Raw genomic sequence first — 15,451 nt, 5'->3', positions numbered from 1 at the left:
GTTTATTCTTATTAATTATTCCTAGAGGACTAGTAAGGGAACCTAACCATTAGAAATTCTAAAACTCTTTTTTGCTCATCTTGAAGTTCCACATGTTGGTTCTAACCTCTAGCACTTAGTAGGTGGAACCAATATGAGGGAGCTCAAGGAGAATCCCTATAGGATTGTTTGGACTTAGGGTTAGCCCTCGGTGGTGTGGTCTTGTTCAATCTTGCATGCATGTACTTTCACTTTTGTCCTAAATCCTTAACTAGACATGCTTAGCCTGATCCCCTACTCTTTTGGAAACTCCTGTGGATGGTCCCCCAAGCCCTTAGCCCTAGGCTAAGGTTTGACTAAGACCAACAAATGGAGGATCCAAAATGGGAGTTCCCTTTGTCTCGTGGCACCACAAGGGTAATTTTGTGATTAACATTCCCATTGAGTCCCAATTCTACCCAATTACCCATTTTTTGCCTTTTAGCCCCAATTTTTTCCAAAATTACCAAATTGCCCCTAGAACCCTAAATTTTCAAGAATGACCCAAATCTTTCAATTTTATCCAAAAATCATTTCAAACCATTTGAAACAAACTAAATTATCCAAAACACCCCAAAATTTCTAAAATTCCCAAAATACCCTCAAACTTTGCCAAAATTACCAAAATATACCCCTCATGGTCCCAAAATTTCCAAAATCTCCAAAATCATTCCAAACACTCCAAAACCAATTCCAACAATCCATTGGACCCAATTTGACCAATTTTGACCAAAATTTTGACCGACCCAATTTGACCAATTTTGACCAAAATCCCAATTTTAACCCTAAATGCCTAAAGTCTCCAAATCACCCCCAATTTCCACCAAATTGATTTCAAATTTCCCCAATTTCAAATCTAAGCTCAATTTTATCATGTATAAGCCAACTTGGAACCAAATTCAAGCTCAGTTGAACCCAATTTCATACTAAATTTCCAAGCCCAATTTGAACCCCCAATTTGACCATAAGCCAAAATTCCACCAAATTAAATGCCCTAACCTATGTAGCTAACTCTGATTGGCCATTGGTATCATTCAACCCTCCACCTAAGCTCCTTTCTCCACCCCTTGGCTTGGCTAATTAAGCCCTAGCTCCCCCTCTATTTAAACCACCCCCTTCATGACCAAGAACAGAGTGATGTCATTTGCTTGGGGAGAGCCCTTTAAATTATTCACAAAGCCTGTTTGAGCCTTTCTAAGATCATTCCAACTATTTTCCCCCACTGAAATCCACTGCCTGAGCTTAATTTTGAGTTCAAAATCTAGGGCCTTTTCTGTCACTCCACTAAACTCTACAAAACTCCAAATTGAACCACCCTTGAGCTTCCCCAGACCAAATGAGAAAGTTCCTCATCAAAACCCCACTATATTAAGCACTCTAACCCACTCCAAGACCAAGGCTGCATCACATGTTGGTCGAAACCATACCTAGCCCTTACACTAGCTCAAACCAACACTTTGAGGAGGTTTGTTGGACTATACTAAAGCTTTTGAGCAATAATTTCATCCACTTCATAGGATTCATCTTTGTTAAAAGCATATTCCATTTTATTGATGAAAATTTTATCATCAACAACCTTCTTGTCAATGTTTCCAAAAACCTCCCAATTCCACTTCTGCAAATGTGCAGCCATATTTTTTTTGTAACAACCATAGAGATATTCAAGGAGAAGAATAATAATCCAAATTCCAGTTGGTTTTTACAGTTTCCAAAAAATTCTCATGGGAGACCCCAACATTAAAAAATTTGAACTGATTTTTGACTGGTTTGGAATAGAGTCTATCTTAAACAGTAGTGGGGCATGGACAAATACTGTCTTGCTCAAGTGGTCTACCTCGGATTAATGGAATGTTTCAAACCAAATTTGATTAATTAAAATTATGTGAAGTATTTCAAAAATCCCTCCTCTATTCTTGGAGAAGAGGTTGTCAGTAAAATAGACCAGTTCTAGCAATATTATCAGTAAATTATTCTATCACTTTGAAATAAGTAAGTTTGCCCCTCTCGTTTTAGCAAGAGAAGTAATAACATTGAAATCCCCTCCAAGAATCTAATGGTTATCAACATGAGCCTGAGAGAACCCATTTCATTCCACAGGAGGTTCCTCTTAACAGGAGAACAACCAAAATATATTACAGTAGTATTAATACTATGATCAAACACCTGAATTTCTAAATGGAGGAATTGTTGATTATCTTCAAAGAGTCTATTTGTAACATTATTTTTCATAGGAACCAAATATTTATATTACAATTATAAATATGGTTAAACTTTCCCAGCTCTTATAGTTTTTGGAATATTTTCAACTTGTATCATAGGTTAAAGAAGTACAAAACAACTTAATGGTGAACTGCAATCTTTCACAAAGCTATTAGAGACATTCTTCTTGGCAATGTCTCTAACACTCCAAATGAGAAAGTTAGTCATATGTAATGGATCTACTCATTGTAGTAGTTCTAGAAGGAGCCCCATCATCAATATTTGCCAATATACCAATAGAGGATAGCCCACCCGGATGCATAATGGCATTTGGATCCATGTGGCTTAGTTTCTCATTCCTTTTACCTTTATTTTTCCTAGATTTTTGAACTTGTCAATCATTCTCCAGTGATTCTCTAGAAGTTTCTATGTCCTCTGACATTAATAGGAATTTAGTATCAAAATGAAGCAGCTAAGTATGATCATATTGAGCCATTCCATCAAGATTTTCATTAAATCTCACATCTGTCTCTACAGTTGGCTTTGCTTGTATGGGCAAAATATTTCCAATCAGTGAGTTTTCCACCGGCTGTCATTTGTCCTCCAAAATAGTGTCTTGTACAATAAATTTGTGTGGATGAGTTAACATAGCATCATCAGGCACAGTGATGGGTTCACAACTGCAATCCCCCTTTTATAGATTTCAGAATCATTTGAATCTTCCTAAGCAAAACTTTATAATTATTGGTTCAAGACTTGCTCATCCAAAACTTTATTGGATAGATTTCTATGTTATGTTTTATTGTTTGTCTTAAAATCCCTTTTTGAATTCTTAATTTTGGATGTGCTATAAAGCAAGTCTCCAAGTTATGACTAAAAAATCTACATTTGTTATAATACTTTGGTTTATACTCCACTACAATCATTTTCCCTTAATCATTGTTTTATGTGCCAATCAAAACCTCTTCAAGTAGGTATTAAGTGATAGTACTTTCTACCATGACCCAAGCAACAGAGGGTATACTTAAAAGTGAGCCTTCATAGATTACCAAAGATAGCTCATAGTGAGTAAAGAACTTGTTGATAAAAATAGTGAAGCCTCAAACCTAGAAAGTAATCCAATTTGGAATAATATGTGGTTCTAAAGTTGGATCAAATTTTGGTGTCCATTTTAACACTTTGATTTAGGCATCCTCAAAATACCATGGTTTGCTACAAAACATTCAAGCATAGCCTTCATCCATACTAGAATTAATGCTCATAATAAACAAAACAACATCCATTTCAGTAAAATTCATTTTTTTTAGGAGCTTAAATCAATTTGAACATTCATATACTCATTAATTTATGTTCATGAATAATTTCATTTCTTATTTAGCAAATATCTCGTTAAAAGTTACATCATGTACTCCTTTACTAAGATAATGATTATTTATGTGATGACTCATCTATGTTTTTCCATTTTTAATATCTAATGCAGTTTAAAAGTTATATATTTTATTAGAAGTATAAATAGAATAGCATATCGAATAAATAGTTACATAAATAAATTAATAATTTTGTTATTTGAAATTTACCCCCAAAAAATATAAATAAATTTACAACATGACAGCGATAGTTGATCGACATTAACATTAATCGTCAATTAACTTTAAAGTCTACCAATCTTTGTTAATCATCACCATAGTCCAACAACAAATGTCAAACATTCTCGGCATTTGATAACGTCATTGTTTGATGCAGACACCACCCACACTTATCATGACAACCACAATCAACCAATATTAGTACACGCCATTCCCATTGTCTAACACCACCTTCTCTTGATACCGAAACTTGGCATCAATTAACGTTGCCACTAATCATTATCATCACATAGCACTAACAGTCTATTCTAAAACCTTCCATCAACCCTTGTTGAAATTAAATTTGAACCATCATAGATATCTATCATTCAATCCTAGATGCCCACATTTTCCATCATGCGCCACCTTTCAAATCACATGTTCTCATTTTACTAGAAGAATAACCAAGCCAATAGGCAATATTACTTAACTTCCCATATTCTTGGTCAATCATTGCTCATTTCTTATTAATGATTAATGTTTGACGTCCATTTATCATAGGTGTTGATGTCCATATTAATAGTAATCCGATTATCTCTCATATTACGATCGATATTAGATATCCATGTAATTGATGTTTTGAGGCCCATTTTTTCAATTCTCCAATTTCCTCTCAATATTAGGAGGGGGGAAACCAAGTCAATTACGCACATCACTTAACATCAACGTTTCGTAATGATTCTCATCTAATGCTTGCCAACAATGATGTTTAAGGTTTATTGACCACTAAAATTTGATGCAAATCATCCTATAAGAAAAATAACTGAGCCAACAAGTGACCATTTATAAAACTTTTGATGTTTTTTATTGATTGTGAATCGATGCAAACCAATGAAGAAAATCTAATCCCAAAAAGTTGTTGTCAAACAACCATCAACATTTAATGCCCGATCTCCTTCCTATTATAAGAAGAATTAACAATCTTTAATATTAGGTTTCCATCTTCCTAATCTCTCATTCTCCTCTCTTTTTGAGAAAATGAGTGAGCTAATCACCCATATCATACATCAAACTTGGGAAGAACGAGACAATCTTCCTCACTTCTCTTTTAAAATAATTCTTTACAATCCCTGAATTTACATCAACTTAACCTGATCAACTCTTCCCAACTGTACCTATAACTTACCCTGCATCCTTGATAACACCCACTAGCCTTACAAGGCAAATAAAATCTTTAAATATTTAACTAAAATTCACTCGTCAAAGTAGTCGTTGCTTCACCATCAAGATATTTTTCCATCACCCATCCTTGCCTATCATTTCCTGCTCTTATTACATAGTTTTTTAATCCTAATCCTTACATTTCACATATCAAGTACAATGAGAGCATGCATCAGTTCACTTGACTAAAAGGACTGATCAAACTAAGCGACTGATGATTTTAATTTGTTGAATCCAACATTTCTGGCATTCAACTATTTCCAGCTCTCCACCCAAAATGCCCAAAAGAAAGCGATGAATGCTAATAACAAGAAATCTTATGACAATCAATATCATTAACTCATTCCCAACTACCCAAGATATACAATATGACTTCCATGTACACTTCTAAATAGAAGCAACCTTCATGACAGTAGAGATATGCGTAAAATTGATCAAATAGATAAGGATCATTTTTTGAATCTATTTTTATTTTTATTTTTAGTTTATTTAATTTTTTTGTTTTATTTATTATTTTTAATTATTTTTAAAAAAATGTATTTGATACTTTCATGTTTTATAACATTTTAAAAATTAAAAACATAAAATATGTTTAATTGAATATTTTAAATTTTTTTTATGAAAAATTTATTTTTCTGACGATCATGGCATATACGACGTCTTCTTTGTTCTGCCCAGCACAATATTACTTGTGGGCGAGCGGCGAGCGGCGGGTGCAAGCCGGAGGCTATATCTGCCGGGGGTAGTCGGGTGAGCAGAGCCGAGCGGGGGTTGTAATTGGCAGGGTCCAACGACAGCAACGAGAGCTTGGAACTTCCACCAAGGCTCGTGGTCGGGGCCTGCCTGCCGTCAGATGGCAATGTTGGCTACGGTATGCAGCGAGGGCCAATGAAGGCCAGTGGAGACCGGCGGCGGGCAGCAGCGGGCAGCGGCCGGCAAGGGCCGTCTATTGCGCAGATGGGCAACAATTGACAAGGGGCCGACTGCGGCTGCGGCCTGCACCAGGCAACAAATGTGGTTGGCAGGGGTCGATAGCGGCAAGCGACGACGGTCAACAGCTATAGGCAGGCGGCAGCATGCGACAGAGGGCAAGCAAAAGGTGCCTAGCAAAAAGCGGTTGGCAACGTGCTGCGACCAACAACGGGCGGTGAAGCCTTGGATAGGCAATCTAAGAAAAAATATGCTTTTAAAACAGCAAAAATACAAGTTTTACGTTTTAGATGTTTTGAAAATAAGTCTGATGTGTTTTAAAAATAAAATTAAAAAATAAAAATAAAAAAAAATAAACAAACATTTTTTGGTTTATTTTCTGTTTGTTGTTTTCAAAAAAAAATAACATAAAACAGAAAGTAATCTCAAAGAGGACCTTATTAGTTAACAAGGATTACCTTGAAGTCATTTTAATATACACCTTATTCCATCACAATACATGAAAAAAAAAAAGAACTAGCAAAACAAAAATATAAAGCAGATTCTTCAAATCTGATAAACATTTTTCTAGAAGCTACAGAAATTCTCACAAAATTACATACTAGAGCATATTTGCAATCCAAAACGTAGAATGTTAAATCTAAAATACAGCTAGATGCTATGCAAGCCGGCCACTCTTACAATGTGCTGGTAAGTGGATCAAGAAATCTAAGCTGATGAACGAGCTTGTAATCTTCTCCTCTCAAGTTCCAGCTTCATAATCACAGAAACAAAACAAAGTGATTATCTTAATCAATTAAATGCTCGAGTTTAAGGAACATTTAATAAAAGATTAGCGGAAAATAAATTAAGCAAAAAATGCATGTTCGAATTATTCATAAACTGAAAATTCACTAGTAAAAATAAACGCTGAATACCAACATAAAAGTTCATGATCGCTAGGACAAGCAAAACTTTGAATATATCAAGTGTAATAATCAAACGAAAAATCAGGGAAAATATTTTATGAAATGATATTGTTGAGAAGTAAATATGCCATGTAAAGGGACTGACCACTTTCTTGACCCTCTCATTAGCAGGCGGTGTCCCTCCGCTAACATTTTCAGGGAAATACGGACAGTTCACTCGAACATCGTCCATCACAACTATGACAGTCTTATCCCAACGTACTGGAAGCCTGAAACCACCAAAAAAAAAAAAAAGAAGATAAAATAAATAGATGAAATAAAAATAAATTATAGCTTAACATGTGTGTGGGTGTAGAAGGAGAGGGATGCAACCTTGTAACACTTTATGCATAAAATCATGCAAAGGTTCTTCAAACAATACCTAAAATAGCAGCTAAATGTTGGTAGCTGAGACAGTTATGTTCTCCATAAAAAACAAGAAGATCAAACTTCGATTGTAACCATCTATCAAGGCATCACTCACACAGATTATTCATATAATGGAATTGATGATAAGCAAGTTGTCAATAATCCCCCTATAAATTTATATATTATTAACAATTTATTCTACAAAATTTAAAGCAATCATAACAATTTGAGTTTTAAAAATTGGAAAAAAAAATACTTCTTAAAATGAAGATATTATAGCAGCTCACAAGTTTAACATATTTGATCCATCTCAATCTATATAAAAAAATTAATGCCTTGAATGTTGAAGATAAAAGACCACACTATAGACCCAACTTCTGATGCACATCATTAACTTGTCCCAACTACTTAGGATTGCTTTTAGGAATCCTCATTTTCTAAACATTCATATTAAATTGTCTGAGTAGTTCCACTTATTCTTTGTAAATTATTTTAAAATTTCTGCCAATATCTTGTCCTTCATATTCATCTAATACTAATTTTATTTAATTATCTAATTTATATGTACTTATCCTTGCACATGTCCAAATCACCTAACCATATTTTCAATTAGCTTATATTCACTAAATATCACTCGAACTATCTCTCTAATATAATCATTCTTTAATTTGTCGTTTCTAATTTTTTAACACATCCATTCCAATATTTGCATTTTTTTCACTGCCGACTTAGATATCCACAATTCTTTCAACCCAACATTCAAATCCATAAACATAATCAAACTAGTTGTAGTTTTATAGAATTTAACTTCAAGTCTACACAAAATTCTCTTATCTAAACTTAAATTCTAAAAGTTACATCATCATTCTTTGACATAATAGATTTAAGATGTTTAAATACATCAAAACAAAGTATTGCAATATTTTATAACAATATCAAACTCACTAAAATTACATAGCATATACTCAATTTTATTCTGTTAATTTTAAATCCTTCATCTTATAATTATTTCCGCAGTCGTTCTAATTTTTCATTTATTTCAGGAGATACTTTATAAATTAAAATTATATCATAAACCATATAGCAAAATATCTCAATTTGAGAAGTGGTCCCATCTACACCAAATGGCCTATAGCATCAGCACAACAAATGCAAGGGAATCACGATAAAATGCTTGCAAATCCTTAGAACAATGAACAGTAATTCAAGAAAGAAGAGTATGGAATCAATATTTTGTTATTATTAAAGATGTTTTTAACAACCTTTGCAGTCCAAAGAAGCAAACCATTGGAGGCAATTTGTACAGGGCATTCAAAAAATGTCAATCGCATAGATCATATGCAAATATAAAAAAATAAAAATCTTATGTTCACCTTGCAATGTCTCAATGGCTTCCACAAAATCAAAAAATATTGATACTCACGAGCAAGTTTGGTTTCAGGCAATAGAAAGTTGAAGGGAAAAATGATGCGCTATTTCAACTATATTATATTTAATACAAGAAATAAGAAATGAGAAATCATCATTCTTCTCTTCCCAAATATTGTGAGTTAGCTTTGTGAATTATTATTTTTTATATTTTTAGATTTAGTGATGTCTAAAAGATTAAATCAATTCTTCACAAATTAATTTAAACTTCCATTCATGTAACAACCTAAGTTTATCCCTTGCTCCTTCCTAGTTCCCCCAACACTAACTTTATCTGCTCATCACATTGGAGGATTTTCGCTCTTCATTACATATGTCCAAATCACCAAATTTATTTTCAGTTTCCTCAATTGATGTCATTTCAATCAGTCTTTTAATATAATTATAATTAATTTATCCTTATTATTTTTGCCAAACATTCATCTTTACAATTTGATTTTTGTTGCACTCAATTTATATATAAAAAACTTTTTTATCACCTAATAATTGAATCCAATAACATCGCTAACCTAAATATAATTTTATTAAATTTAGCTCTCAATCTCAGTTATATCATTTTATTGACAAAAAGTTGCTAAGGAAATAATCATTTAACCGTCTAGTGATAACTCAGGAAATTACACCTCCATCTACATCTTATTTTTTAATATAATAGATCTAATATAATTAAATCTATCACACTTATGTAGCATACCATCCTTTAATAATAATGGAAAATAATTATTAACAAAACACACAAACAAAATTACGTTGCATAAATTCAATTTTTGTGTATTACTAATTAAGTTGTCTATTTTCTAAATCTCAAAATCTATTTCTGAAAATGGCTTATTGATGATATCAGAGGTAGCTCAAAGTGCTGTAGCGGCATAGGATTGCGAACAATATTAAATAAAAATAGTACAATAACTATGTGAGAAGATCAGCTAGGCCTGTTTTTCACAATCAAAAAATTAAGCACATTTTTACAAGCAAATATACATTATTTACTTTAACTTATGTTTATCTTTCTAAATTACAATTTTTCCCGAAAAAAAAAATCCAGCCTGAACCTAGTTTTGAAATTTTGGGTATTCAATCAATAAATCTTTGCACGATATGATTTCCTTCACAAGCAAACAAAAATATTATTTGGAAGTTTCCAACATTTGGCCAAAACTGAACTCGTCCCAATTCCTCTTTAAGCTTAGATATATTCACAACCATTGATGTGCACGGGCACTAGAACAATAATCCTAAACATCATTGGCATTCACAAGCGCAACAATAAGAAGCTAAGAATACAAATTAGATTGTATATTTTCAACCCAAAAAAAAAAACATCGCCAACTTTAGTTAGAAGAAATTTTTTTCTCTCTTTTGAACTGGAATTTTAATTTTTCTTTTCCAAGACGAGAGTCCATATATTGTCATGTATCAACTAATTTGAGTATATAAGATATGTTCTTTTTCTAGGACACCATTCAAAGCATGATATTAGAGCCCTATGGACAGTTTTTCTAGGTTTCTAACTTTTATTATAGCCTTCATAGTTGTGTGCATTTCTCCTTCAACTCCGACAGCTGCAGCTTTCATTATTGTGAACACAAAAACAACCATGGTCTTCAACTCTAGCAATCATAGTTTTTGACAATAGCAACCAAAGCCTCAATATAATTTCATCTTCAGGTTTTTTTTCCATCCTGATACAACATCAATCTTTGTCTCAAATTTCTGCTGTCAATCAATCATAATGGTGACACTTAGAGCAAAGACGGTTGAAACCACTAGTCAATTTGACATCAAATGAAGTAACTGGAGATTTCCATGACGGTCAGCCCATATACAGGTTAGTGAAATAAACTATCATGAAAGTGGGGCTACTAGCTGAGATCCATCATCTTTTTGCCACAGAATCACGTAAAGAAACAAGAAGCCTATAAATTAATACATGATGAATGCAGAGGAAAACAAAGATGATGTGAGAATTGCCTGTAAAATGTCTCTTGAAGGTGCTAGAGGCACACATGCAAGTCTATGCGGACATTGGAAGTTCTTTTATGAAAATATCATTACATTTAATATGGTAACCTTCCATTCTTGTTTTGACATAATAAGCTCCATAAATTACTATGGTCAAGACCTGAAACCACCATTTATGCATGATTTGAGAAGTTGGATTTTTAAAGAAAGGCACAATAACACAGAAAAAATCATTGTCGAAATTAAGAGAAGCTGGAATCAAAATAGAGTAGCAATAATGTCTAATGATTGGTCGGATATCAATAATAGAAGCTTCATCAATATTTTGATTAACAATGCCTACAGCACTAGTTTCTTAAAATATGTTAAAGCAATAGATAAGGTCAAGAATGTGAAGTACATTTTTGAACTTTATGGAGTTATGGAGGAGATTAGAGAGGGGCTAATGGTTCAAGCTATTACAGATAATTTAGAACTTATAAGGCTGATAACAAAAATGATGGAGAAAAGAAAACATGAGTATTGGATATTATATGTGGTGCGCTGCACATATTTGATTTTAGAGAAACAAGCTACCTCAGTGCAAAACACCTTTAGCAAAGCAAAGAAAAAAAAGTTCAGTAACGAGTAGTTGGTTTTGACTTTGATGAGAAAATTTTCTTAAATAGAACTCCAACCTCATACTACTGAATTTGTTCAACTTCTCCCTATAGGTCTGCCTATGCTTTTCTTAATATAAGTGGTATCTAAAATATCTACTCCCCTAACAGTATCATCAGATGGTCGATGTTATAAATATAAATGCAAAATGTCTCCGGGCAATTTTAATATTTATTGGTTAAAACAAATTATCCAAATTGTAATTATACTCAACTTTTTTCAAATTTTGTTCAATGATATATTCAGTTTGGTCATTATACTCCAGTTTGGTTTACACTTCAGAACAACGATGGTTTTATGTTAAAATATCCAGGCTTATATGTTTGTCATCTAGTTGTGATCAAAATAGAAATACATACAATCAAATTCATTAAGAAAATACCAGTTGAGTACCATAGTAACTTGTTGATTTATATCATATACAATTAGAGACTAATGATAAAAAAGATTTCAGAAAAAAAAATTTGAAGTATAATGTAGATGCCTTATTTTGTATTAACATTGCATCTGATGATGATAATGAAGTAAAACCTTCTAATTTGTAACAAGAAGATTTCAATATTGATTTCCTAAATGGGGAAAAAACAAGATTAATAAGTATAACATAAACTAACAAAAAAAACATTGGAAAAATATCCATAAAAACATACAAAATTGAAGTTATAACCATCAACATAGTCATTAATTTAAAATTATTGAGAAAAATAATTGAGATTGAAGATAAGAATGAGCAATAGAAGAATAATGGTACAGCTGAGATGAGGTAGGGTAGAAATCAATTCATTATAGCAATGACTTGTGAAAACTCGTTGAGTGATAAAAGTGGAGTATTTTGAATTTAGAAATGCTAATTTTAGTAAACTTATTATGTTCTTACTTCGACAAAGGACAGTTAAAGTAGGAGAGCATTGTGCTAAACCTATTTTGTTTTTATGTTGTTATATTTTACTTTAATATCTTACCCTACTTTGATAATTGTACAATCATTCTTACTCCAAGATCTTAGGTTAGGATAAGAATATATTACTTCTTAATTTGTGCAATTTATTAATTTTTGCTATGTTAGGACAATGAAATGTTAACTTTAAGGTATTAATATGTTACTTCTTACTTGATAGTTTAAAATTAGTATTATACTTCTTTCATGTAAATTTTTTATTTTGAGGATTATGCCTCCTCATACATGAAAAAAATCTCAATATATAATTGTGCATTTTTAAACTAGCGTCTCAAAACAAATTTGGAGGTTGATCTAACTCTCTGAATAAACAAGAAGAATTTGTGGAAGTATTTCAGAATTGCTTTGCACCACTTTTTGCATGACGTGAATGCATGACAAATTTATATGATTAGTGCAAGGGGACCATGAAATAAATTTACTGTGCTTTCAAGATATGCATCTCAACTAGTTCAAAATAAAAAATTGTTATTGATTCTTATGTGGACTAAGAGACAGCTAAACAAACCCTCATTCCAAAGTTTACTCAATTTTGTTAAAGAGTTGGGAGAGTTTAACTTGTTTTCTAAATAACTCTGTAGGGGAAAGATTCACAGAGAAGGAAGAGCATCAAAGAGGATAAGCAAATCACTATTTTAAGAGGCCCTAATTAGAAGAAACCCAAGCCCACGACTCAGGAAGTTAGTGGAGGTACTGCTAGTAATAATGAGACCTGTTATATGTGAGAAGTTGCATCGAGGAGTGTACTCTTGGTTCCAATGTAAGCTATGTCGCCAACATTAGCATTATGAAAGGAATTAAATCTAGACTAGGAATAAGTTACGGAGAGCTCTACCTATAAATTTAAATGAAGGACCATATAATAGAAGTGAATAGCAGAAAGCATTTTAAGTATGGTGTTTTGACTATCGGTAAGAATTAGCCAATGAAGAATATTTAACCTCAAGTCTTTACTTGACCCACCAATAGCACAAGGAACCTGTCAAAATAAACAAAGGTGCCATTTTCTTTATCAAAATTAAAAAGTTTGTTAATTATTATTATTATTTCATATGCATTTTAATATATTGCTAATAGGTTTTGATTTTAAGAGTTCTACTTGGAATCTTAGATATGTATTTTTAATCACTAGCCACTTTGCCTAGTGAACTTAAGATAGTGATATTATGCTAGTGCAAATGTTTAGGAGTAGGAATGTTTAAATTCATCTCTAGATGATAGGTGGCCAATTGTAAAGACTCAAAACAAAAAATATTTAACTAATAAATACAAACGTTAAATTTTTTTTGTTAAATTTATTAGATATGTTTAAAAATTTATCTAGCCATCAACTGATAATTTATTTTAAAAAAATTAATTCTTCAAAATTAAATAGGTTATTATGTTATTTTATGTAAATAAATAAATTCTTATAGGAAAATTTTAAAAATAAGTAGTGGGAGATGGGAGATGGGATCTTTGGGCCACTTCAATTAAACCAACCCAAAGAGGGTTGATTTCATGACTTCAAGTGGTGATCAATTGCATGCATCAACGAATGAGAGAGAGAGATGAAGAGGAAGAGAGCAAAAATTGAGGCCAAGAGAGAAGGAAATGGATGATGCCCAAAATTGCAGTGAGATAATCAGTCAATCATGTACTATGCATGTCGATCAAGTAATATACAGAATTAGAATAAACTTATCGATTCCAAAAATAAACTTGCCAACTTATCTAAAAATTAAATTTCTAATTTACAATACCGCTAAGGGTCCTTTGACGCGGCTAAATTCGCACAGCGAGGTGATGGAAAGCAATTTGTGGCGTTGGGTATTCGCGTCGCGGTTGCCTTTTTAAGATAATTAGTCAAAATGTTGTCACGGGTTCAACCCAACGGCCCGCATTTCTTCTATCTCGACTGTGGGCTCAATTACCCTGCGACCCTTTTTCCCGTCTCTCTCGACCCCGCGATTCTTCTGCCCTAGGTATCTCTCTCTCATGGATCCATGACTCTGGTGGCTAGGCGTTGTTTACGATTAGCTATTTTTGGTTGTGAGTAGTTGTTCCAGTGAACCTCACATTTTTCTCCATCTTCCCTATTTTCTTCCGCTCGAATTTTGGTGGTTTGTGCACTCTATGTTTTGTGTGATGAAGGAAGTCATTCAGTTTGGTGGATCACTATCTTCGGTTGATGGTTATTGTGTTGAGGATTGTATTCTCTCTTCCCCTCTCCTTTCTCTGCTTCGGCTTGGTTTGGTGGTTGTGCGCATGACCGGCTCTGTGCGATGTTCCCTCTTCTACATGTCTTCTGTGTTCTTCGCCTCTTTTCTCTCTTCTCTGTGCGGCTATGCGCATTATGTTTATTGGTTTCATCTTTGTTTGCTCGATTTTGGTGGTTTTCGGTTTGATATGCTCGGTTATGTGGTTTTGATGCTTCATGTTGCATCCATACGGGTTTTAGTTTATGCCTTACACGCAATGTTGGATGTATCCAAGCTTTGCAGTGATATTTGGATTTTTTTTATGCTTATCTCGTTAGCAATGCTTCGAGTGCCATGTATGTGGTTTGTTTGATTTTTTTTTGTGCTTATGTTGTGGGGAATTTGGATTTCTTTATGAACTTTGATAATTTAGTGGAGAATTTGAAAATTGTATGAAATTTAGTGTTGGATTTGTTAATAGTTATATTTTGGGTGTTGTGTATTTGTTGAATATGGGTTAGAAACATGAATTTTGAATTTCAATGAGAATTTCATGCTAGATTTGTATGTTGTTATTTTCAATTTCACCAGAATTTCAGTGGGAATTTCAGTTGGCATTTCACTGGAATTCCATGTTGGATTTGTATACCACTGAAATAACGGGAATTTGGTGTTGGATTTTCATATTGCTATTTTCAATTCCAGTGGAGGAGGTGGTGTAGGAGAGTTGGTGTGGTGTAGGAGAGTTGGTGTGGTGTGGAGGTGGTGGTGTGTAGTGTGGAGATGGTGTGGAGAGTGGAGGTGGTGTAGGTGTGGAGGTGGTGGTGTGTAGTGTGGAGGTGGTGTGGAGAGTGGAGGTGGTGTGGAGAGTGGTGGTGTAGAGAGGTTGTGTGGTGTGGAGGTGGAGGTGGAGGTGGAGGTGTGGTGTGGTGTAGTGTGGAGGAGGTGGTCTGGAGGTGGTGGTGTGGTGTGGTGTGGTGTGGAGGAGGTGGTGTGGATGTGTTAGTGTGGTGT

The 15,451-nt window shown here is 33.5% G+C and overlaps 1 protein-coding gene across 1 annotated transcript in view; it reads right to left on the bottom strand.

Annotated features, from left to right (window-relative positions):
• Positions 1–6,370: 6,370 nt before the first annotated feature.
• LOC110035760 overlaps positions 6,371–15,451 on the bottom strand; it is a 29,537-nt gene continuing 20,456 nt past the window's right edge. Inside the window, exons 4-5 of the mRNA XM_020740048.1 lie at positions 6,987–7,110; positions 6,371–6,686 (exon numbers count right to left, since the gene is read on the bottom strand). Coding sequence (XP_020595707.1) covers positions 6,642–6,686; positions 6,987–7,110 — 169 coding nt within the window. The 3' untranslated portion in view covers positions 6,371–6,641. The remainder of the gene's footprint in view (positions 6,687–6,986; positions 7,111–15,451) is intronic.

Source organism: Phalaenopsis equestris, unplaced genomic scaffold (assembly GCF_001263595.1).
Source record: "Phalaenopsis equestris unplaced genomic scaffold, ASM126359v1 Scaffold199711, whole genome shotgun sequence".
NCBI classification, from domain to species: Eukaryota; Viridiplantae; Streptophyta; class Magnoliopsida; order Asparagales; family Orchidaceae; genus Phalaenopsis; species Phalaenopsis equestris.
The sequence above is the reverse complement of the archived record's forward strand: the minus strand, read 5'-3'. Positions and strand labels throughout refer to the sequence as shown.